Source organism: Megalobrama amblycephala, linkage group LG18 (genome assembly GCF_018812025.1).
Source record: "Megalobrama amblycephala isolate DHTTF-2021 linkage group LG18, ASM1881202v1, whole genome shotgun sequence".
Taxonomy (NCBI): domain Eukaryota; kingdom Metazoa; phylum Chordata; class Actinopteri; order Cypriniformes; family Xenocyprididae; genus Megalobrama; species Megalobrama amblycephala.
The window spans coordinates 17,457,463-17,484,224 of NC_063061.1; the positions used below are offsets into that span (position 1 = coordinate 17,457,463).

At 38.5% G+C, this 26,762-nt stretch overlaps 2 protein-coding genes across 2 annotated transcripts in view; both read right to left on the reverse strand.

Moving 5' to 3' along the window:
- pgap2 (post-GPI attachment to proteins 2) overlaps positions 1-116 on the reverse strand; it is an 11,709-nt gene extending 11,593 nt beyond the window's left edge. The window contains exon 1 of the mRNA XM_048165574.1: positions 1-116. This exon is cut by the window's left edge and continues 512 nt beyond it. The gene's annotated coding sequence lies outside the window, so the exon portion shown is untranslated.
- A 131-nt stretch (positions 117-247) lies between these two features.
- On the reverse strand, positions 248-25,597 carry ncbp3 (nuclear cap binding subunit 3). Its single transcript, XM_048165573.1, has 13 exons — positions 25,267-25,597; positions 24,764-24,829; positions 24,579-24,684; positions 18,008-18,133; positions 17,741-17,872; positions 17,464-17,648; positions 17,259-17,367; positions 16,328-16,427; positions 5,885-5,994; positions 5,491-5,797; positions 5,071-5,306; positions 1,329-1,511; positions 248-1,254 (listed from the first exon to the last, which is right to left on the reverse strand). Exons 1-13 carry the CDS (start codon positions 25,441-25,443, stop codon positions 968-970), a joined length of 2,124 nt encoding a protein of 707 aa, XP_048021530.1. The 5' UTR covers positions 25,444-25,597; the 3' UTR covers positions 248-967.
- Positions 25,598-26,762: the final 1,165 nt, after the last annotated feature.

Here is a 26,762-nt window from a genome sequence, read left to right on the forward strand (position 1 = left end):
CGAAAGTGCACTTCGAGAACACTTCCGGTTCCGCAGATTTCAAAATAAAAGTCGTTGTAATGCGGAAACCCTCCGCCAACCCCAGAAATAAAATTTTAAAACGGACATGCATTTTACAAATTAAAAATTACATGAATTCGCAGACATATTACTCTATTATTTTAAATAAAGATTTTCATTAACTGTTTTTGTAATTTTACAATCTGAACACTGACATCTTGTACGATATCAATTTCTAGACCCGATCCAATGTAAAAAACAAATGACTTTTATTCAACACACAATGCGTATTCTTGTATGTTTCACTGACCACATATATTTAGGGAATGTAGGCCATTCCTTTGGGAAAAATTATCATTACATTGGCTACATTATTTGTCCCTATCATAGGACTGTGTATACAATGAAGCACTGATCCATAATGCTTGCACCAGATGAGGGGGGAAGAAACAGACCAGCCTTATGTTCTCGACATCAAATCCACAGTGATATTTCAATCTTAATAATCTAACATGAACATAAACCAACCACTGACAAAATTAAGAAAATGTATTGCTAATACATATCCGATAACATTGCTTCCAAGCAAGTGTTTGAACACATGGTGCATCTCTGTATATTTAAAATGGGCCCCTTAATGTGTGTTAAATACAATCCATCAATTTTCTTTTGAAGAAAAACAAAAAAACATGTAGGACTCATCCACTGCCCTTTCTCTGAAATGACAAAAAAAAAAAAAAAAAAAAAAAAAAAAAAAAATCTGCCCTCTCATTCCAAATAGCACCCTCAAATTCAGTTCCTGAAGAGAGGACAAAAGAGAACATCTGCAAAGTCTTTAGACAGGCAAGAGGTGGGAGTGTGGGAATGTTTAGGGTCTCTTGGCCCAGTCTATTAGAGATGTTCTCCAGCTCTCTTCCACAGCATTCACCATTTCTCCGATTCCCACACTTCCTACAGTAGGAGTCAGTCAGGAGTCACTGTCTGAGCCGTTGCTGCTGTCTCGACTGATCTCGATCTGCAGCGAGGGCAGGTTGTCCAGCCGGCTTTTCTTCATCTTGTTGGACTGCTGCTCCTTTTGCTTGATCATTGCTCCCCACACCTTCTGCAGCTGAGAGTCATCCTCTTCATCTTCAACTCCGTCAGATTCCTCGTCATCTCGTCGCCTTATTCCTCTTGAGGAAGACGCTCGGGAAGAAGCCTTGTCGTCGTCTCCGCTGTCCTTGTGAGATGGGCCGAGACGACTCCACAAGCCCCCTGAAAACAGAAATACTATTAGTATCAGAAAATAAATGTGAAGAGAACCAAAAGAGCACAGACTTCACATGTACCTGTTTTCTTGTCTTTCGAGGACTCTGGGAACAGGCTACGGCTGTCGTGTTTAGCTACACCGAGTCGGCTGCGCACGTCAGTCAAAGGCTCTCTGCGAGATACTGCGTTTCTAGAGATGACGGGAGAGACGGAGCGACGTCTCTCCGGAGAGTGTGGTCTCTTGCCTAATCTCTGTCTCACATCTGTGGAGAGTAAAACAAACAAATGCAACATTTCATTGCCCACGTTTGCTCGGCTCAAAACTTATAATTAAAGCAATGCTGTGGATTTCAATTCATCTGCTCTTTATGTTACGAGATTTCTAAGACCTGCACAAATAAAACTAATAGCTTGTGTAAAAGCTAACAACAAACAATCTTAAAATAAATCATGTAACTTAAATTCTGTTACTTAACTGCACACAATCAACAGCAAATAAGGGTAACTGAAGTAGTTTAAACATGTTTTATTCAATATATACACTAATATACTGAATAATAAACTAATTAATGACACATTTTTTCTGTGTCATGATTAAAAACACTGGAGTTTAATATTTTTGTATTGTAATCATTTCACAGTTACTCTCCAAATTAATGTAGAAACATCTTAAAAACAGTATATTTTAAATATTTGTTTAATGGCATTTTTTATGAATGCTATCAATTTAAACATTTTTTAGGACTGATTAATTTTTAATTTAAGTTAACTTGAAACAATCTTCACATAAACCCATTATAATAAATGTCATTTACCTGTGGCCTTCCTACCCGTCTAACAAGTAGGAAGTATACAGAAACTGCATAAATTATAAATTAAAGGTGCCGTAGAACGTCTTTTCAAAAGATGTAATATAAGTCTAAGGTGTCCCCTGAATGTGTCTGTGAAGTTTCAGCTCAAAATACCCCATAGATTTTTTTTAATTCATTTTTTTTAACTGCCTATTTTGGGGCATCATTAAATATGCGCCGATTCAGGCTGCGGCCCCTTTAAATTCTAGTGCTCCCCGCCCCCGAGCTCTCGACTCCATCATTGCATAAACAAAGTTCACACAGCTAATATAACCCTCAAAATGGATCTTTACAAAGTGTTCGTCATGCAGCATGTCTAATCGCGTAAGTATGGTATTTATTTGGATGTTTACATTTGATTCTGAATGAGTTTGATAGTGCTCCGTGGCTAAAGCTAACATTACACACTGTTGGAGAGATTTATAAAGAATTAAGTTGTGTTTATGAATTATACAGACTGCAAGCGTTTAAAAAATGAAAATAACAACAGTCTTGTCTCCGTGAATACAGTAATAAACGATGGTAACTTTAACCACATTTAACATGCTAACGAAACATTTAGAAAGACAATTTACAAATATCACTAAAAATATCATGCTATCATGGATCATGTCAGTTATTATTGCTCCATCTGCCATTTTTCGCTATTGTCCTTGCTTGCTTACCTAGTCTGATGATTCAGCTGTGCACAGATCCAGACGTTAATACTGGCTGCCCTTGTGTAATGCCTTGAACATGAGCTGGCATATGCAAATATTGGGGTCATGCATATTAATGATCCCGACTGTTACGTAACAGTCTGTGTTATGTTGAGATTCGCCTGTTCTTCGGAGGTCTTTTAAACAAATGAGATTTATATAAGGAGGAGGAAACAATGGAGTTTGAGACTCACTGTATGTCATTTCCATGTACTGAACTCTTGTTATTCAACTATGCCAAGGTAAATTCAATTTTTAATTCTAGGGCACCTTTAAATATAGATTAATATAGATTGTTCTTTGATGAACATTAATGAGAGACATCACAGCAACTGGTTTATTAGGCTGCTGTGACTTCAAGAGCTGCTGCCGCCGAACATTATGAGGATCTGATGCGCATTTCATTTTCTCAAAACTCTTTAAGTTCATTTAAGACGTTATTTAACTAATTTAAGGCTGCTCTTATGAGGATACTCGACAAGGCATGATTCTGAGTGTTCGTAGAAGAGTGAAAGAGAACTCGATACTGGCGTGTGTCTTTCTGTGCACCTGAGTCACGTGTCACACAGACATGACATTCACATACAGCACGTTCTTGTTTGTCTCGTGGTGCTTGAATGGTTTAAAAGCATTTGCGTGAATAAGAGCATGATCATATAATGTAACACTAGTCAAATTATGACGGAAAAAAACGGATGTTGCATTAATTGCATTAAATATTTTTTATATATCAAACTGAAAAAAAGTAATCGCATGTGTTAACGCGTTAAAGGTCCCGTTTTTCGTGTTTTTTTGAAGCTTTGATTGTGTTTATAGTGTGCAATATAACATGTGTTCATGTTTCGCGTGTAAAAAAACACAGTATTTTTCACATAATTTACTTATCTGTATACCGCTGTTTCCACTGTCATAAAAACGGGCTGATGACTTCCTTGTTCTATGAAGTCCCTCCTTCAGAAATACGTAACGAGTTCTGATTGTGCCAGCGGTTCCTGTGTTGTGATTCGACAGCAGCTTAGCGAACCTTGCCCGGAAAGGTCACGCCTCTTACCATAACGTGGAGATGCACGCGCTCAGTGTTATTGTAAACATGTCTTTAATTTTACCCTATCAATTTGAGCCGGAATCAGACCCGGTGATTGGACTGCGGGATGAAAATAACAGCGTTTCGACGACATGGCGACAAACACACTCTACAAACGTAACTCTTGTGTATTCCTGTGGGCGGAGGTTAGTCAAAAAACTGTTTTAGTGACGTCATTAAAGAAGGAAGTAGAGGGATGTAGTCCAAACTGGCCGTTCGATGTAGGCGACTTCTGTTAAATGAAATATCTCGCTTGGCATTGAACTTTGAGCTTTAAAATTTTACAGATTTTATTTATACTCTAACAACAACATTACACACCAACTAAAGTTTGAAACATGGGATCACAAAGAACGGGACCTTTAAATTTGACAGCCCTAACATAAATACATCTGAATTATATGTGAATCATTATTGGATTTTACTGATACTATAATACTTTTAAAGAAAGGCAATAAAAAGATTATTGTGCCAATACTAGTAAAATCTGAAAATCTAGTAAAATCATAAGCATCACACGCATGCCTCATGCTGTTTATCTGAACAGCGTTGGCCAATAATGACTCAGCATTCTGACGTAGAACCCGGAAGCCTGCACTGTCTATACAACGTAAACAGTGAAATTGTTGAATAAAGTCGTTATTTTTGCTTTGCTTTTTCACACAAAAAGTATTACATAAAAAGTATACACAATATATACACAAAAAGTATAACATTAAGGTTGAACCACTGTTGTCACGTGGACTATTTATCAATGTTTTTACTACTCTTCTGGACATTGAATGTGATAATTACATTGCTTTCTATTGGGGGATAAAGAAACCTCTCAAATTTCATCAAAAATATCTTAATTTGTTCCGAAGATGAATGAAGGTCTTACAGGTTTGGAATGACATGAGGGTAAGTAATTAATGACAGAAATTTCATTTTTGGGTGAACTAACCCTTTAACACTTTTTAAGGGCTCTTGGGAAACCAGTAGATCAGTGGTTCTCAAATAAGGGGTCGGGGCCCACTAGGGGGCCTCAGCAAACTCCCAAGGGGGCTGCAGAATGACTTAAATGTACTTAAAACAACTTATATTATATTATTATATATATATATATATATATATATATATATATATATATATATATATATATATATAAAAAACATTAAGATTTTTATGTTTTCATCTTTCAATAACTAACCAGTCTTGCCGGTTGTAGCCACTGGGGGGCGTGATCTCGGTTGAGAGATTCCCTGCCTCTTCTCCTCCAGTAACTGCCTCACATCAGTCACTTTGTCTGATGTAGATTTGGACGAGCCTCCTCCTCCTCCTCCTCCTCCTCCGCCGCCGCCTCCTCCTCCACCACCACCACCACCACCACCACCACCACCAATGCGACTCTTAACACTGCTACTTGTTTCGGTCCGTATGGAGTTCCTAGTGGAAAGTAGAAGGGACAAAATGTGCAATTACTACCAAGACAATCAAACTCATCATAAATCTTTTCAGCACAAAGATAAATAACATTTACATCCAAAGGATAAAAATAAAGGATAAAAATCAAATCCCAAAATGTAGCAACTGCTTGATCATTTGGATTCAAAAAGAAATCTGGACTTACCGGAGACTGCGAAGGTTGGTTTCTACCTCGTCGGCATACATGGTCATCTTCATGCTCTTTTTAGGAGAAGGCGTTGAGATCATTTTCAGTTCCAGATCGTAGTCCATCTCATCTGAATCTGAAGATGCGGGCGACGGGCTTTCTAAGCGATTACGCAGACCTCCTTCCCCAAGCCGTGGCCCCCGTTCCCTGTCTCCCCGATCTCGGTACTCCACCACTCTATCATCAGCATCCATGTCTTCTTCTCCATCCTCCTCCTCTTCTTCCTCTTCCTCTATAGGCTCTTCTGGCAGATTCACCAGGTCAGCTGATAAAAGAGAAAGCTCAACTGACAGACCAAAAAAAAAAAAACAACCGACTAGACAAGGATGTTTATTATTCAAAAGAGATTTACCAGAGTGTCGATGAGTGTAAGGTGGGGTGTGTCCCATACTGTCTCCAATCAGAGGCTTTTTGGTCTTTAGAATGTCACGCTGGATTCTCCGTGTGTGATACCTCCGTTTCCTACAGGAATGGACACAATTCCAGAAAACGATTAAAGGGATAGTTCACAACGTCCATTTAAAGGCAGTGAATAGTGACCAGGACCAAGCTTTTTAAAAAAGACGCAAAAGTATTACAGAATGATCCCATGCAACGTGCCATATATTCAAAGTGTTCTGGGGGTGTACGATAGGGTTTGGTAAAAAACAAACAAAAGCAACTAAATTTGATTTATTATTTAATGAAATTCTTGGCCGTCTCTGCTGCACAAGGTGCGTGTTCATGAGACTGGTATTAGCACCACACAGCTCACTTCATCTAGCCCAGAAAAACCACACAAGTTGTGAGAAATCAAGATTAACAAAAAAGATGACATGAAATACAATGCCTAGAAATCCCCAAAAAGTATGTGTGTACATTCTTCACCGAGCAAAATACCACAGGACCGGATCTCCGTTTGTCTGATGACAGTCAGAATTTACTACGAACACAACGGATATACTGACCTGCGTTTTTGTTAATCTTGATTTCTCATAACTAGTGTGCTTTTTCTGGGCGAGACTGAAAAACTGAGGTGCTAATAGTCTCACGAACATGCACGTCGTGGAGCCGTGCGGAGAAGAACAACGGCCATGGCCAATAATTTTGCTAAATAATGCATCAAATTTCTGTTGGTTTTTCACCAAATCCTATCATACACCCCCAGAACACTTGAAAAATATGACACGTGTTGCATGGGATCATGCTGTGATACTTCGGTTTCTTTTTTAAACAGCTTGTTGCCGGTCGCTATTCACTGCTATTAGGGGTGTGACGAGATCTTGTGGCACGAGATCTCGCGAGACTAATGTGTGACGAGATTTCTCGTCGAGGTGAAAAGTAGTCTCGTGATGTTGCCATGACAGAGCGTTAGGATGATTAGGAAAGAATATGCCACCGCTATGTTTACATTACACCTCCACTGTCTTTTTTTTTGCTTTGTATTTAAATAAAAAACATTTAATTCAGTTGGATAACGGTCGCCGCCGCTCCATATTTACAGAGTTACACGCGATCGTGAAAGTAAACGCGAGCGCGCATTCAAACGCGATTTCAATACCCCGCATTTTGAAAGCGGCTCCCTGATGAATGCAAATATCTCTCAATATGAAAGCTATTTTAGGCTGGGCAGTGTAGTTGTAACTATCTCTTAGCTCTGTATCAGAGAAAAATTTGGTCTTATTTGCACTTTGAATATTGAGAGTGCGATTATGGTTGCATATGTGTGACCATTTTTATTTATACTGTTTTTATTTCTATGATTAGTTTGTGGAAAGGAGTTCAGTTAGGAGGTCAAAAGTTGTAGAAGCTCATAAATCATGTACAGTAAGGTCTGAAGAGACTGAAATCATACAGAAGAGAAGTCAGTCAGTTGAGTTAGTGGCAAAACCTTTTACAGTATTGATTATTGTTGTCTTTTACTGCATATGATAATTCATACTCAGAAAGTAGAACTGAAATGACATTCATTACAAGATGATTAGTTAAAACATTTCAAATACACCTGCAGAATATTTTTTCTAGTCATGTATTTCGCCATTGAGGATTTCTTAAAGGTGCCCTAGAATCAAAATTTGAATTTACCTCGGCATAGTTAAATAACAAGAGTTCAGTACATGGAAAAGACATACATTGAGTTTCAAACCCCATTGCTTCCTCCTTCTTATATAAATCTCATTTGTTTAAAAGACTTCCGGAAAACACGCGGATCTCAACATAACACCGACTGTTACGTAACAGTCGGGATCATTAATATGTATGACCCCAATATTTGCATATATGCCAGCCCATGTTCAAGGCATTAGACAAGGAAAGGCAGTATTAACGTCTGGATCTGTGCACAGACAAAGTAAGCCAGCAAGAACAACAGCGAAAAATGGCAGATGGAGCAATAATAACTGACATGATTCATGATAACATGATATTTTTAGTGATATTTGTAAATTGTCTTTCTAAATGTTTCATTAGCATGTTGCTAATGTACTGTTAAATGTGGTTAAAGTTACCATCGTTTCTTACTGTATTCACGGAGACAAGAGCCGTCGCTATTTTCAATTTTAAACATGTGCAGTCTGTATAATTCATAAACAACTTCATTCTTTATAAATCTCTCCAACAGTGTAGCATTAGCCGTTAGCCACAGAGCATAGCCTCAAACTCATACAGAATCAAATGTAAACATCAAAATAAATACTTTACTCACATAATTCAAAGCATGCATACAGCATGCATGACGAACATCTTGTAAAGATCCATTTGAGGGTTATATTAGCTGTGTGAACTTTGTAAATGCGCTGTAATATAGTCAACAGCTTGTGTGGCAGGGAGCAGGCGAATTAAAGGGGCGGCGCGATGCCAAAATCAGTGTATAGTTAATGATGCCCCAAAATAGGCAGATTAATTAAAAATTAATTAAAATAAATCTATGGGGTATTTTGAGCTGAAACTTCACAGACACATTCAGGAGACACCTTATATTACTTATATTATTATATACAGCATTCTTGGGCACCTTTAAAAATAGCGTGTAAAAATCTTGTCTCGTCTCGTGAACTCAATCTCGAGTCTCGTCTCGTGAGATACCCGTCTCGTCACACCCCTAACTGCTATTATAAGGATGATCAATTTAATGCGTTCTTCCTAGTGCTGTATATGCAGTCTTCACTGCATAAATTAAATATAGATCAACCCTTATTAAAGCTACAATATTCTCTGTTACCTTTGATCTTTGATCACTAGAGTTGTCAAAAGTCCTGACTTAGGTACCAATCAGTACTGAAATTTTAAAAATTTGATGCTTTGAGCGCTGTTGAGTGGATTTGTAAACACCTCTGATTGGCCATTGTGTTGACACACTCATCAGATATGTCTGTGATTGTCTACAGGAGTGTTTGAAAGCACACATTTGAATTCGAAAGTGTTTTGAAAGCGGGAGCAGGTTCATTTGAAAGCAGCCATCTATCAGTGGACTGGTCCGCTGATTTTACGCTCCCTTGTGTATCTGTGTAAGCATTTGGTGAAGAGCATCATTGATGACTATTTACAATATTTTTGAAGTGTCAATCATTAAAGCCAATCACAGACATATCCGATGAGTGCGTCAAAACAATGACCAATCAGAGGTGTTTATGAATCCGCTCAACAGCGCTCAAAGCAGTGGTCTCAAACTGCCGGCCCGCGGGCCATTTATGGCCCGCCCACCCCCTCTACCCAGCCCGCAACTGATCTCAAAAATAAAACATAATACGGCCCGCTAAATTATTATTATTATTATTATTATTATTATTATTATTATTATTATTATTCTCTAGTTGCTACCTGTCTGATATGCAAAGAAAAAGTCGCCGTTCTAAGGGGCATTCACATATCGCGTCACATAAGCGGCCGTGCCGCATTCTCCTTTCCAATGCACTTTCGCTCCAGTGGCGTCTGTCGTTGCTATGCAACCATGAGCCGCGCTCTCAATCGCTTCTATTATGAGCGCGCTTGCCTAAATTACAGTAAAAGCACTTGACTTTAAGTCATGAGCGCCGATTTAAACCACCGAAACGCGTCCGATGCAGCCATTAAACGTTACCGATGCTCAAACGACATCTTGGACAAATGTGGCCCAGCTGTGTGAGCACAAGCGCTGCAGGTGTCTGTCAAGAAACAAAGTGTACAAATGTATTCAGGGATTGTATTTGTTCAGTACAGTGTTGTTCAGTGTAGTGTTAATTTCGTCAGACGAGACGAGACGAAATATGTTCGTCAACGACCTTTTTTTTCATGACTAAGACGAGACGATGACAAGACTGCACCACTGTCCAAAACGCTGACTAAGACTAAATTAACATGCATTATTGTTGACGAAAAAAGACGAGACGAAAATGTTTTGTATAAAATAAAAACTAAGATAAAATCTCTCTTCATTTTCGTCTACAATCGTCTCTGCTTTTTCATCAGCTGTTACGCCTTTAAAATATTCAGAATGAGTTTGCGGCTTCGCGCTGTTGCTCAAGTTAAGCCTCGTTGAAGCCTTGTTTACACTGCATGAGTGTGCAGCTCCGGCAAGGTGTTGTTCCGTCCTCTGCGCGATGTCAACTCACACAAAGAAATTTCAAGTTTTTCAACTTCGAATCTCTTGTCGTCAGTTTCTAGTGATGTAAAATATGAGCGGGAGTTTACACAGGGTGATTATTTTGACTTTGTTTTGTATTAGAGCTTTGCGTCTTGGAGGCGAGGTGCCTATCTTTAGCGAAGCGGCGCATCGAGCTGCTTCTGGGACGCTTCTCAAACGCACCGCGGCGCGGCTGGTGTAAACACAAGCATTGACTAGAGTGGCCGTGTATCAGCTCCGGTAGCCGCGTCGCAGCCGTAACGAGCCGCACACGCGTGCAGTGTAAATGAGGCTTTACAGGTCTCATACGCCTGTGGCTGCAACACGAAACTGCTGAACACACAACACCCAAAGCGAACACGAGTGACGAGCGACGACGACATGCTAGCTTTTGAATTGTGTTGGTTAAAATAAAATACTCTTCAGAACAGGTTAATCATTTGTGAATGTGTCTCCTAAATCAGAAATTGAAAACCAGACATGTTTAACATTTGCATTCAACAAAAATCTTTCAACAAGTGTATTTTGTCAGGTAATTATGACATTTAACCAATGTTTGAGATATGTGAAACACTTTTTTTACTGAAATGTTTATCAGTAATAATCTCAGTAATAATGTGTTATTTAAAAAAAAAAAGACTACAATTTTTTGACTAAAACTAGACTAAAATTAAAATTAAAAGACTTTTAGTCGACTAAGACTTGACTAAGATACCTTGAGTTTTCTTTTGACTAAAACTAGACTAAAATGACGAGACGTTTAGTCGACTAAAACTTGACTAACAAAAAAAGATATGTGAATGACTAAATATGACTAAAACTAACAAGGACATTTGGCACAAGACTAAGACTAAGACTAAATTAAAAATAGGTGATGAAATTAACACTAGTTCAGTGCAAGATTTTAATGTTATTTAAGCTAACATAAAGTAAGGGAAAATACTTCCACTAGATGTTAAAAACTAATAATGTAACAATGAGAGATTTTAATTTTTTTGGCAAAATAAAGTTGATATATAGCTCCAGTTTTTTTGTTTATTTCTGACCCCTCCACGCCACAAGTGTTGCTGGTTTTGTTCCTAAATTACAGATTTTTTTATTCCATATATCTTGTTGGATATGAGAAGTCGCACCAGACTATTTAAATTAATAGTATTATATTAGTAATAGTATTATATAATTATAATATAGCTGCGAGCAGCGATGGCGGGCCCAAGCCCGGTGGCACCGCCACCCCGGTGGCTTCAGGGCAACTGTGCACAGCGGGCAATAGGCACTTAAAACGGTTAAACATCAAAGGACTATGTCAAATTCACTCCACATTTACTGCACTACAAGGTGCCACTATAGAGCCCCTCCTCCCTGCCCATTTTCAAAGGATTACATGTGCCAAGTTTTAACATTATTCTGATGAATTTTGAAGCAAATCAGGTAAAAATAAGAGGGTGATCTCAATGTATGCTGAAAGTGACACATTTTCTGCTTCCAGTTGGTGGCGCTATTTACTTTGAATCACAATAGTCACATCCATGTGATCAGCCTTGTACAACGAAGACTAAGCCGAAGTTTCATCAAAATCAATTAATGTATGCAGAAGTTATAACACTTTGTTTCCCTTTTCTTGCCATAAATTCGTTGCCTCGCCACGGCCAAACCGTTTGAGATATCCAAAATCCGTTTGCAATTAAACAACTTCAATGTGTTAGCAACAAGTTAAAAAAAAGTTTGGTGTAAATTGGATAAACCCTGTAGGAGCAGTAGTATAAAATTCATAGCCTGTTTTTTCAAAAAATTAACATTCAAACCAAAATAGCTGACTTCCTGTTGGTCGGAGCTAATGAATGTAAATTAGAAAATTGTCCGGCTTGATGAGAACAATATGTGTACCGAGTTTGGTGATTGTAGGAAAAACTAACCCCCCACTTTTGTCAAAAGGTGGCGCTACTGAGCCCCTCCACCACGCCCATTTCTATGGCTTTGTCCATGTCTACTGGTTGACAATATTGATGTGTGTGTCGAGTTTCATGCAATTTGAAGCATGTTAAGAGCCTCAAAAACACTCAAGAATATTATTACAGTTTGACCTGTTGCCATGGCAACAATATTTCAAATATCAAAAATCCTGTCATAGGTCTACATCTGCTGTGTATTGACATTACACTGATGAAGTTTGAAGCAAATCAGGTAAAAATAAGAGGGTGATCTCAAAAACATTTCAAAAAGTGATACACTTCCTGCTGCCAGTTGGTGGCGCTATAACTTTGACTCACAATAGTCACATCCATGTGATCAGACTCCTATAACGAACACACTCGTGAAGTTTCATAAAGATCAATATATGTATGCAGACGTTATAACACATTTCCTGTTTCCTTTTCTCGCCATAAATTCGTTGCCTCGCCACGGCCAAACCGTTCGAGATATCAAAAATCCCCTGGCAATTTTTAATCATCAGTGTCTTGACTTCATGCTGACCGAGTTTGGTGGCGATCGGATTAATCGTCTAGGAGGAGTATATCAAATTCCAGAGCATGCGTTTTTCAAAACAACCCTTAATAGCTGACTTCCTGTTGGCGTGGTGTTTAACTTAGAGCACGAAAGTTGTTCGGCCGATGAGGTCTATATGTGTACTGAGTTTCATACTAATACGTGCAAGCGTGTTTAATATATGGACCAAATTTTCAGACTTTTTTCAAGGGGGCGCTGTCGAGCCCCCTGCCACGCCCGGGTACCAGCCTCTCCGGCGTCCTAATGGCCGCGGATTCCAATGTGTGTGCCAATTTTCAAGAGTTTTTGAGCATGTTAAGGCCCCCAAAAAGCCCCGGAAGACGGAAAAAAAAAAAAAAAAAAAAAAAAAAAAAAAATAATAAATATAGCTGCGAGCAGCGATGGCGGGCCCAAGCCCGGTGGCACCGCCACCCCGGTGGCTTCAGGGCAACTGTGCACAGCGGGCAATAGGCACTTTAAAACGGTTAAACATCAAAGGACTATGTCAAATTCACTCCACATTTACTGCACTACAAGGTGCCACTATAGAGCCCCTCCTCCCTGCCCATTTTCAAAGGATTACATGTGCCAAGTTTTAACATTATTCTGATGAATTTTGAAGCAAATCAGGTAAAAATAAGAGGGTGATCTCAATGTATGCTGAAAGTGACACATTTTCTGCTTCCAGTTGGTGGCGCTATTACTTTGAATCACAATAGTCACATCCATGTGATCAGCCTTGTACAACGAAGACTAAGCCGAAGTTTCATCAAAATCAATTAATGTATGCAGAAGTTATAACACTTTGTTTCCCTTTTCTTGCCATAAATTCGTTGCCTCGCCACGGCCAAACCGTTTGAGATATCCAAAATCCGTTTGCAATTAAACAACTTCAATGTGTTAGCAACAAGTTAAAAAAAGTTTGGTGTAAATTGGATAAACCCTGTAGGAGCAGTAGTATAAAATTCATAGCCTGTTTTTTCAAAAAATTAACATTCAAACCAAAATAGCTGACTTCCTGTTGGTCGGAGCTAATGAATGTAAATTAGAAAATTGTCCGGCTTGATGAGAACAATATGTGTACCGAGTTTGGTGATTGTAGGAAAAACTAACCCCCCCACTTTTGTCAAAAGGTGGCGCTACTGAGCCCCTCCACCACGCCCATTTCTATGGCTTTGTCCATGTCTACTGGTTGACAATATTGATGTGTGTGTCGAGTTTCATGCAATTTGAAGCATGTTAAGAGCCTCAAAAACACTCAAGAATATTATTACAGTTTGACCTGTTGCCATGGCAACAATATTTCAAATATCAAAAATCCTGTCATAGGTCTACATCTGCTGTGTATTGACATTACACTGATGAAGTTTGAAGCAAATCAGGTAAAAATAAGAGGGTGATCTCAAAAACATTTCAAAAAGTGATACACTTCCTGCTGCCAGTTGGTGGCGCTATAACTTTGACTCACAATAGTCACATCCATGTGATCAGACTCCTATAACGAACACACTCGTGAAGTTTCATAAAGATCAATATATGTATGCAGACGTTATAACACATTTCCTGTTTCCTTTTTCTCGCCATAAATTCGTTGCCTCGCCACGGCCAAACCGTTCGAGATATCAAAAATCCCCTGGCAATTTTTAATCATCAGTGTCTTGACTTCATGCTGACCGAGTTTGGTGGCGATCGGATTAATCGTCTAGGAGGAGTATATCAAATTCCAGAGCATGCGTTTTTCAAACAACCCTTAATAGCTGACTTCCTGTTGGCGTGGTGTTTAACTTAGAGCACGAAAGTTGTTCGGCCCGATGAGGTCTATATGTGTACTGAGTTTCATACTAATACGTGCAAGCGTGTTTAATATATGGACCAAATTTTCAGACTTTTTTCAAGGGGGCGCTGTCGAGCCCCCCTGCCACGCCCGGGTACCAGCCTCTCCGGCGTCCTAATGGCCGCGGATTCCAATGTGTGTGCCAATTTTCAAGAGTTTTTGAGCATGTTAAGGCCCCCAAAAAGCCCCGGAAGACGGAAAAAAAATAAAAAAAAAAAAAAAAAAAAAAAAATAATAATCCTTAGAAGAACAAGAGGGCCCTGCGCGAATTTTCGCTTGGGCCCTAATAATCCTTAGAAGAACAAGAGGGCCCTGCGCGAATTTTCGCTTGGGCCCTAAAAAAATAATAATAATCCTTAGAAGAACAAGAGGGCCCTGCGCGAATTTTCGCTTGGGCCCTAATTACACTCTGTAACAATGAGAGAGACACTGCTGTTTACATTTAGTATGGTAAATAAGATATTTATAGTATAGGTATACAAAATATTTTAGTAGGCCTAATGAAATTTGAAGTAAATGAGAAATAATGCAAAGGAAAGTAAATTTTCTGAAATGTTGCGCTTTCTTGCACTTGAAGGATAATATGGCCCTCCTATGAGGTGTCAATCACAGAAACGGCCCCCCGACAATTTGAGTTTGAGACCCCTGGCTCAAAGCATCACATTTTTTAAATTTCAGTACCGACTAGGTACCGAAGACGGTACTTTTGACAACTCTAGACATTACAGCAACTGGTTTATTAGGCTGCTGTGACTTTAAGAGCTGCCGCTGCCGAACATGACACGGATCTGGTGCGCATCTCATTTTCTTACAACTCTTTAAAGGGATAGTTCACCCAAAAATGAAAATTTGATGTTTATCTGCTTACCCCCAGGGCATCCAAGATGTAGGTGACTTTGTTTCTTCAGTAGAACACAAATGATGATTTTTAACTGCAACCGTTGCCGTCTGTCAGTCAAATAATGGGAGTGAATGGGAACTTCTACTATAAGAGTAAATAAAACTTGCACAGACAAATCCAAATTAAACCCTGCGGCTCGTGACGACACATTGATGTTCTAAGACACGAAACGATTGGTTTGTGCGAGAACCCAAACAGTATTTATATAATTTTTTACCTCTAATACACCACTATGTCCAACTGCGTTCAGCACTCGGTTAGTGAGGTCTGATCGCGCTCTGACAACAGCAGTGATGTCTCGCGCTTATACTTCGATGAGTGCGAGACATCACTGCCGCAGGGTTTAATTTGGATTTGTCTAAGCAAGTTTTATTTACTCTTATAGTAGAAGTTTCCATTCACTCCCATTATTTGACTGACAGACGGCAGCGGTTGCAGTTAAAAATCATCATTTGTGTTCTACTGAAGAAAAAAAGTCATCTACATCTTGGATGCGCTGGGGGTAAGCAGATAAAAATCAAATTTTCATTTTTGGGTGAACTATCCCTTTAAGTTCATTAAGGACATTATTTAACTAATTTAAGCCTGCTCTTATGAGGATACGTGACAAACTGACATTTTGGGATAATTCTGAGTGTTATTGTTTGTTCAAGCACGAAAGAGAACTTGATACTGGCAAGTGTCTTTCTGTGCACACGAGTCGTGTGTGTCACACAGACATGACATTCACATACAGCGCATTCTCGTTTGTCTTGTTGCTAGCCAAATTATAATGAAAAAAATGGATGCTGCATTAATTGTGTTAAATATTTTTAACCCATTAAACCGAAAAAAAAAAAGTATCGCATGCATTAATACGCTAATTTTGAAACCATTAGTCCTTGTTAAATAAAAGTATTTATTTTTTTTATTTTTTTTAAAAACAAACCATTTTGAGTAGTATAGGTCTATGAAAATCTCTAGCAGTGTTTGTTTGCAGGTAAGTTCTTCTTACCAAGAGTTACTTAGAATGCCTTTCATGCCACCATAGTTTGGATTCCCATATTTCATGTAGTACCGACTTCTCCTGGCCGCACCCAACTCCTTTTTGTCATCTGAAGGAAAATAACAGTTAAAGGGTGTTCGCATGCAGATATCTTTTTTTGCAGTTGTGAACAGCCTGGTCTTTATCAACGTAATCAGCATTAGGGGCTTTCGTACCGGGTAGTTATAAGAAATAAGTTCACCACGGCAGTCCCCAGAGAACTAAATTACCCTCTAGGGTTGCATTCGCACCACCAGTTAGAGCTGGTTGTTGTACGGGACTTTAATTTGAACTTCATTCGTTTATGATCCGTTTAACAGTCCTATCTTGTACATCATTAGATAGAACTATTAAACAAAGAAAGTAAACTGTATACAAGAAAGTATTAGCGTTTGCTGTGTGGTTCATGCCCAAAGTCACTAGCTGATCAGAAATACATAATCATGTTTCGCCAAAGTCATGTTGGATTTCCTATTTAGTGTAAAGGTTGAAAAGTGCCTGGACTTCAGCGATGGTCCATCTATTGCTATTTTCCATGTTCGTGGAGTAAATATATAGGCTATAAACTGTGTTTACATGGCTTTTTAAAATTGTCGAGTGCCGGTGTTTCGCTTGCATTCGGCCAATCAGCGTACACTCATGTCACTGGTAGTTCCTATTGTGCTGGGTTAGACCCTACTCTGAAGTAGGAGCTAATTTAGCTTGCTGGAAAAGGAGTTCCTAGAACTAAAATCTTTCCCAGTTCCAGTGGCACGAACACGGCAAAAAGCAGGTACTTCCGCCATTAGTTATAGGAACTATAATAAGGTTCATCTGGTGCGAAAGCCCCTCTCGACTAATGAAGTTGACAAAATGACACAATTCCTTCTATTTGTAGGTGACACTCAAGTATGTTTCTCACCTTGGGTGGCAAAGCGCAAGAACAGCTTGTTGCCTTTGAAGGGCTTGGTTGTAGGCCGCAGATCATTACGGAGGAGAGATTCTCGCTCTGCTTGTGACAGGAGGCTTGTCTAGGATCAAAAGATGAACTATAAGGTACATCCCTTCTCAAAAAAAATTATGACAATTATTATTAAGAATCTATCTATAGGATGTGACCAGTTTACCTCTGCAGTGTCCGGCGTTTTCTTTTCCGTCTCTTCCTCAATGTCGCTAGCTTTACCCTCACTGCCATCACTGCTCCTGCTCTTATCCACTTTCACCACCTCATCTTCGTCGTCATCATCTACCTCGCCTTCCTCCTCATCCTCCTCCTCCTCATCATCATCATCAGAGCCACGGCTTCGCCGAGCTGTTCAGCAACAGTGTGACAGTTTTGTTTCGCAAAACTTGGTGGAACAGAATGTGTCTATTTCAAGGTGACGAGGTAATGAGAAGACAAACCTTTCTGCGGCTGGACAGGAAGTTCAGAGGGTTTCAAGCAGTCTGTGTTTGTGACCTCTTCTTTGTCTGGCATCCGACTCAAGTTAATGAGAGCTCTGGTTGAAGTGATGTCGTCTAGCCACACCACGTTGCCTGGAAACAGAGTGATCTGACTATGAGCACCACAATCCAGTCTTAAAACTTTGCCTGTTTCCATTTCAGATTTGGATGCATTCAACATGTATAATTATGAGAGTGGGGTAATAATATCCGTGAGGCTGTACTTACAGGAAGCGTCATCTATCCACTCGATGTGGGCAGGTGGATACTCTTTAAAGTAGCCAAAAACATCCTGAGTGCTCATGTCATCAACTCCACTCATGTGTAGGGCTTCCAGACGCACCTTTGGGATTGCTAAAGAGAGAGTGCACAGTACACAAGAGTGGGAGAGATGAGCTTAAGGGCCGTTTAAAAGGATAGTTTACTAAAAATTAGTGACAGTAAAGGATGACTGAATGTTCATGTCGATACTTGAGTACAACTTGTGCACTAATTTATATATATATATATATATATATATATATATATATATATATATATATATATATATATATATATATATATACACACACACACACACACAACCAGTCAAAAGTTTGGAAACATTACTATTTTTAAGTCTCTTATGTTTATTAAGGCTGCATTTATTATTATAATAAATACAGAAAAAACAATATTGTGAAATATTACAATTTAAAATTATGGATTTCCTATTTTAATATCCTTAATATAATTTATTTCTGTGATGCAAAGCTGAATTGTCAGCATCATTACTCCAGTCTTTAGTGTCACATAATCCTTCAGAAATCATTATAATATGCTGATTTATTATCAATGCTGGAAACAGTTGTGCTGCTTAAAAGGTGCTAAAGAGGATCTTTTCGTCGACTGAGAAACCAAAGACTGTTAGTGAGTTTTTGAAATGAGCGCATGCGTAAGAACGACCCCCCTCCTTCACAGCTCATTTCGAGGGAACACCTCCCAAAACTCGTGCACGAGTATTGGAACACGAGTGTTTACCACCGGCATTCGCTGTGTCGTGTTTTTTGGATTCATTATGTCGGACTCACCGCAGGTAACTCATAATCTGCAGTTGTTACTCCTGTCTCCTGACAAAATCATTGCATGCGGCACCTGTGGAGTGTGGAAAGTTACTGGAGCGTGCAGCCGCGCTCATCTCTACCAAGGAACCAAGCCAGAGGGCCAATCGTTTACGCGATGATCGCGTAAACAATTGGCTGATGTTTTTAAGGCCCTACCTCGTGCACAGATGATGTATATTAATATTATTCCTTTCAGTGCACCTAATAAATAGTCTTTTATCAGTTAGTAAAGACAGTTTCAAGTAATATTGCAAAAATGTATAAAACAAAACATCCTCTTTAGCACCTTTAATATTATTTTATAACCTGTGATACTTTTTCAGGATTCTTTGATGAATAAAAAGTTACAAAATATCAGCATTTACTTAAGATAGAAATCTTTTGTAAATGCTGTTCTTTTTAACCTTTTATTCATCAATAAATCCTGAAAAAAAGTATCACAGGTTCCAAAAATTTTAAGCAACACAACTGTTTTCAACACTGATAATAACGGAGTATCAACTCAGCATATTAGAATGATTGCTGAAGGATCATGTGACACTGAAGACTGGAGTAATGATGCTGAAAATTCAGCTTTGCATCACAGAAATAAATTATATTTTAAAGTATATTAAAAAAGAAAACCATAATTTTAAATTGTAATAATATTTCACAATATTATTGTTTTTTTTCTGTATTTATTATGAAATAAATGAAGCCTTAATGAGCATAAGAGACTTTGTTCAAAAACATTAAAAATAGTAATGTTTCCAATCTTTTGACTGGTAGTGTGTATGTATGTATGTATGTATGTATGTATGTATGTATATATATATATATATATATATATATATATATATATATATATATATATATATATATATATATATATATATATATATATATATATATATATATATTTTTAGGGCTGTCAAAATAACGTGTTAATTTCGATTAATTAATCTGAGAAAAAATAACGCGTTAAAAATAATAACGCAGATTAATCCATTCCGTATTGAACTTTGAACCTGTAGCCATTCTCGTGCGAGCGAGCTCTTTCAAAGTAAGCACCGTCTTTGCACTCTAACGTTACCTCACACATAATAATCAACTGACACAATGCTAAAAGTTCGTAAGACCGAATCCATGTTTCACAGGCGCATTCGGAGAATGTTTTTCCTGAATAACCGCTGGGTGTGAATAGTGCTCAAAATAACGTCACCTCATCTTCTCTGACAGGTGCCCTGCACGTGCAGCTGACATAAACCACACTTTCAGTAAACAAAAAGAAAATCCTATCCAGTGGTGAAGTGTTTTCTGTGTTGACAAATCTTTTGCGATGTCCTAATAACAGTCGCGATTCGCACGCAACGCGTCAACGTCCGCTAATGTCCAATTCGCGACCTAATAACTCATTTGAACAGATTCATTTTAATGAATCATCTGTCCACATGGTCTATAATGAATCATTTACTCGAAAAACTCTGAAATGAGAACATAAGTGTGCTTACCCCATTTAGCAAGAGTGGTTAGTAAAATTAACCTTAATAATCCACAGTAAATTAGGTCTACCTATAAAATCAGTTAGTTTAGACTGGAGTGAGGTGAAACCAGAACAAAGCAAGTTGTTGTTAGCTAGGTGCATTCAATTGTATATGGTAGAAAATTATATTTATAGTTAATATAACGTCTAAATGCTACTTTTTAATACTTTTCAGGTTTAGCAAAAAAGCATCTTCTCTTACAAAGCTATAAAATCACGTTTTTTTTCTTTCAAGAAGGAATTACGGTGAGAGTGACGGGTACTTATTGTCAGTATCGGGCTCGCAGATCACGTGAGTAGGGCACTTTTTACTGTTTGTGTGGATGACCATGTCTGTCACCACCGAAGACCATTTTTGACCCAGGAAAAACCCTGCATTGATTAATTTGAATTGAAATATTTAATACTTTCACAACAAAAATTATGTATGCGATTAATTTAGATTAATTAATCACAGAGTATGTAATTAATTAGATTAAAATTTTTAATCGATTGACAGCCCTATATATATATATATATATATATATATATATATATATTTTTTTTTTTTTTTTTTTTTTAAAGTAATATTTATGGGCTTTTTGTCAGAGCCGTAAGTTCACTGACAAGTAGGGGTGTGACGAGATCTCGTGGCACGAGATCTCGCGAGACTAAACTGTGACGAGATTTCTCGTCAGGCGAAAAGTAGTCTCGTGATGTTGCCATGACAGAGTGTTAGGATGATTAGGAAAGAATATGCCACCGCTACGTTTACATTATGCCTCCACTGTCGTTTTGCTTTGTATTTAAATAATAAAAAAAAAAACATTTAATTCAGTTGGATAACGGTCGCCGCCGCTCCATATTTACAGAGTACGCGCGACCGTTGAAAGTGAAAGTAAACGCGCGCGCGCGCATTCAAACGTGATTTCAATACCCCGCATTTGAAAGCGGCTCCCTGATGAATGCAAATATCTCTCAATATGAAACCTATTTTAGGCTGGGCAGTGTAGTTGTAACCATCTCCTAGCTCTGTATCAAAGAAAAATTTGGTCTTATTTGATCTTTGAATATTGAAAGAGTGCGATTATGGTTGCACTTATTGTAAAGTGTTACCATAAAAATGAATAACAGTTTTCTCTTCTTATTATTTACTAGTACAAACAATAAGGTTTCATTTGTTAACATTAGTTAATGCACTGTGAACTATCATGAACTAACAATGAATGACTATTTTTATCAACTAACAAACAAAGATTAATAAATACTGTAGCAAATATATTGCTCGTTGTTAGTTGATGTTGGTTAATACATTAATGTTAATAAATGAGACCTTATTGTAAAGTGTTACCATTTTTATTTATACTGTTTTTATTTCTGTGATCAGTTTGTGGAGAGGAGTTCAGTTAGGAGGTCAAAAGCTGTAGAAGCTCATAATTCATGTACAGTAAGATCTGAAGAGAAGCCAGTCAGTTGAGTTAGTGGCAAAACCTTTTACAGTACTTCAGTATTGTTGTCTTTTACTGCATATGATAATTCAGTCTCAGAAAGTAGAACTGAAATGACATTCATTACAAAATGATTAGTTAAAACATTTCAAATACACCTGCAGAATATTTTTTCTAGTCATGTATTTCGCCATCTTGTCTCGTCTCGTGAACTCAATCTCGAGTCTCGTCTCGTCTCGTGAGATACTGGTCTCGTCACACCCCTACTGACAAGCCACGCAATATCGCGTTCATATGGCAGATGAATCGCCTTCGATAATGAACGCAATATTGCGTAGCTTGTCAGTGAACTACGGCTCTGTCTGTTAAATGCCGCTCCATTTGAAAGCAGGTGATGACGATTTGGCGGTAATCAGGGAACCGGCTTTACTGACGAAATGCGCGTGACAATCGCATGCGATATGTCGCCCAGCCCTACGCTATTATTTACATTTTCAATGAAGCAACGAATGTTAAGGAGCGTGTCGTTTCCGGATGCTTCAGCGAATCATGATACACTGGGCCAGCTACCAACCTGCTGACCAATCTGAGCACACTGCGTATTTCGGAGGGAGTGGCTTCATAGAAGCAGGAAGTCAAACAAGCCATTCATATGACAGTGAAAACAGAGGTGTAGAATAAAGATAAAATATATGAAAAATACAGCGTTTTCAAAAAAACTAAGCATTAAGACATGTTAAACTGTGCCCCCAAAACACAATCAAGCCTAGAAAAAAAAAACACTGAACCACCCCTTTAAGCTATGTAATAGCTTTTTATGAGTCTTTTGTTAATTTTTGCCTTCTGCCGTAGCTCTCAAATATTATTTGCATTCCTACATATTCCATTTTTGTTCATGTTGAAAGAGCAATGGGGTTCTACTAGGGCTGTAACGATATGCGATATGAAACCGAAATCGCGATACGCAGGTCCACGAACCTGTATCGCGATGTGAGAAGGCAGAATCGCGACACACCCCTTCCAACTCCCAGAGTTATCCTTCCTGTCCAGATCCAATGCTACCACATTTTTAAATTACTATAAGTATTAGGGGTGTAACGATTTATCGTAGATGGTGTGTCTCAATCAGCTCTCTAGTTCAGTAAGTGTTTCGGGCACACATTGAATCTTGCAAGCAGGTTTAAACGTTTCTCATGTCAGTCTCTTGCATGGTCGCGTGAGAAAAGTCGTTTCTTTCACCGCAGTGCACAGCAACAGCTGTGCTCACAGAAAAGCAAAAGTAGGTAGTGCAAGTCCGTTATTATTTTCAAATGTAGCCGCGCGGCAGGCGCGCTCATAATGGGATCAACGCGGTCGCGACGCGCATGCAATTCTCAACTTCTCAGAATGCCGCAAGCGCACCGCAGGTCGTGTGACAAGAATCAACCGATCAGCTATGGCCTTTCCATAACAAAACATCAAAAGCTCAGCCGAACAGCTGATCATTGCTGTACATGGTGGTTTTTATATCTTATCTCCATCAATATATCTTGTAGTAAAACTAATGCAAGGGCTAGAAATCATTTATCCTTTGCAGAAACATCCTGATCCTCTTGGAGAGCTCAGTTCATGGTTGCATAGCAACGACCAACGCCACGGGAGCGCAAGCGCTTTGGAAAGAAGGAGAAGCGGTGCGGCCGCGCCTTCCACGCGTTTTTAGACGCGATATGTGAACGGCCCCTATTCATAATTCTAAGTTCATGTTAAATTTAACATTTTTTTTCAGTGACAGACAGCCCTATTCAACTGTTAATTTGAATACAGAAGGTTTTTATTAAAATTTTATATTTATTACATTTATTGAAATGTGATCTTGTATGTACAACAAGGAAAATGATTGAAATTTGTTCATGTTTTTTTAATAAATCTTGTTTGAATTTCAGTTTCATTTTGTTCAAAATATCGTGATACGTATCGTACCGTGAACTCCGTATCGAGATACGTATCGTATCGTGACCTGAGCGTATCGTTACACCCCTAGGTTCCACAGAAAAAAAAATCTGAATGGCAAAATTCTGGATTAACTGCTGTGTCATGTTAAAAATCTGTGTGCAATTAATTAAAAAACTTTAACATTAATGCTTCTCAGATCTCACAAATTACAAAAAATAAACGCGTACAATTTTTAACATAAAACATTTTTCATAAACTGTCAATATTATAAACACTATTAAATTGTTTTTAACGTGGGCCAGTTGTGGTCTAATGGTTAAAGTGTCTTGTCTTTTGAGTCTTGTAACCCAAAATTGTGGGTTCAAATCTCAGGGAATGTATGTTTCCACTTTCATTACCCACAACTGAGGTGCCCTTGAGCAAGGCACCTAACCCCCAATCACTCCCCGGGCGCCGGAGCATAAACAGCTGCCCACTGCTCCGGGTGTGTATTCACAGTGTGTGTGTGTGTGTGTGTGTGTGTGCACTCGGATGGATGAAATGCAGAGCAAATTCCGAGTATGACACCATACTTGGCCACACGTCACATCACATTCATCAAACATTTTAACATGTGAAGGCATTGTGTCATTTTCACCAGGAGATCCATTAATGACATTGCGAATAAACAATACAAGGTCAAAAAAAGGAACATGCATGGATGAATTATTTACAATAATATCTATAACATGCATTTAGTAAATAAAAAGGGTGAAATTTAATTTCATGTCGACTTTAAATCAACTGTTGTGCTATAGCTGTTTAAGATTTCTTACCTTTCTTCAACAAATCCCGGTCCAGAACAACGTTCTTCTGGGCCAGATTTTCCTCTGCACTAAAATGAAATCTTCTCGCTCGCTTCTCCTTCTTCTCAATGGCCTCCTGAAAACGTACAAATGTGGTGAACAACAGGTACATTACTAGGTCGGCTAATATATTCACACATCCAACTGGCACTTACCTTAGACGTGACATCGATTCCAGTGATAAAGGTGCCAGCCTTATTTTCATAGCGTCGGCTGGTGTCCTGTGGAAACAGTTAACGTAACGATAATCATACAGGGATGCATCATGAGCAGCAAATACAGAAGAATGTCTTCACTTGGCACTTTGTGATTCAAGATGGTCACTTATATCTACAATACAGTTCTGTACGGTCATATACAATCAAAAAAAAAATGTCCGTATAGAAATAACTGCACCAAATGAAGTCTGTCAGTCTCAGGAAACTTGGGCCAGAGATTTACATCACTTTCACAAGTTCCTACGAAAACAGACTATCCCTATACATTATGCAAATATAGTATAACCCACCATAAACCCATTACCATAACCTGTTCAGAAGCAGGCTAAGCGCTGCGACGAACAATCGCCCTGAACCAAACACCGCATTATGATCACCAACGGCCGGCCTCCTACACTACGCGAGGCCGTGGTTTGAAAGAGGCCTACGGGCTAACTCACCGGCAACAGCTCCTTTAAACTTCGGCGAACAGGTATGGACTCCAGCTCTCCCTCCTCCACCTCCATGGGCTCCGCTTCCCGGGCATCTCGATCCGAGTCTGATTCGGAGTCTGACTCTGACCGATCGGACGCGCTTTCGGACTTCACAGACACCCGCAGGCTGCGCACCGCCGCCATGTTCACTCAATCTAAGAACGAGCTAACGGCTAACTCTCAATGAAGTGAATGGAGCCTCGCGCTAGCAGTGCTAACACTGCGCTTGAGCCTCGCGACACACACACGCCGCCCAGGAGACGGTCGCTGCTAGAGTGCGACCCGCCCTCTTTCACTAAAGCAAAAGCAGATTATACATGCACTAACATTCATATTTAGTATGTAATGTATTTATATGCGATACACAGAAACAGCATCCTGGGATTAAAGAGTAGAATCGATATATAAATCTGCTTTCGTTAATTAATCACCTAAACTAAATTACATTTAGTGTCATTAGAAGTCATTTTACAGGTAAGCCCTGCTTGTATATTAAAAGTGCATTCAGAAAAGCTTTTCTGTCACATATTCTCACAAACTGTTAATAGAATGATTTCAGGGACCATCAGAAACCGATATAATAATCAGGTACATGGATTTTACGTCAAAATAAGCCATAAAAAAAATTATTCATCCACAAACCATGATTTTGTGATGCAACAAGTTTTATTTCCTTGATGGAAAACAGACACCCAAAATGGCTTCAGCCTACACCTTTTCAGTTGATTCTGTTTATATTTTTATGCCAATGTAAGTAAATCATACATTCATATTTTATGCAACCAGTTCATCATGGGGCTCAACAGGGTTCTAGGGGGGTCTGTGGAAAAGTTCAGAGAAAAATGTAAATAATTGAATCTAGTTCTCTAGTAAAGTTTGTTTGCAGTTTCCATTTTATTTATTTTATTATTATTATTATTTCTACCCTACCTAATGACATTCATACCATTATAAATGTGGCTTAACCTGTTAACTGTCACCCCCACTTTTTATATAGACATGAAAATGCACTATCCAAACTTAAATGGTTGTAATTCAGGAATACTTAGACAATTCTAGAATATAGACATAAGGCTGGTCTTGTTTTAAAGATGAAATTTGGCAGATTATTGTAGTGAAATAAGTGAAATAACTTATGTAAGTGAAACAGAAAAAAAGTTATAGAAGTTTAAGTTTATGAAAATGTAATTTATATAAAATATATATTTTACAAAACAAGTTTTACTCTAAAATTGCAAGGAAATCAAAGCCAAAAATCTGAACAAGTTGTTTTCCAAATTTCAGGTTGATATCTCAAAAAATGAGCTTTCAGTAAGATTTTGTTTGGGTGCAGTACCACACTTTTTCACTAGATGACAACCAAGCTCCATTACTGACCATATATGGGCGCCTCTATGGTTTGAGTGATCTGAACCATATATTTACATTATTTTCATACAATTTATGAAGTAGACATCCTATAT

Coding starts and splice junctions, on each gene's coding strand:
- ncbp3 (XM_048165573.1), bottom strand. CDS start 25,443: ATGGCGGCGGTGCGCAGCCTGCGGGTGTCTGTGAAGTCCGAAAGCGCG. Junction 24,685..24,763: donor GAATCGATGTCACGTCTAAG/GTAAGTGCCAGT, acceptor GTACGTTTTCAG/GAGGCCATTGAGAAGAAGGA. Junction 17,873..18,007: donor GTGGATAGATGACGCTTCCT/GTAAGTACAGCC, acceptor CTCTGTTTCCAG/GCAACGTGGTGTGGCTAGAC.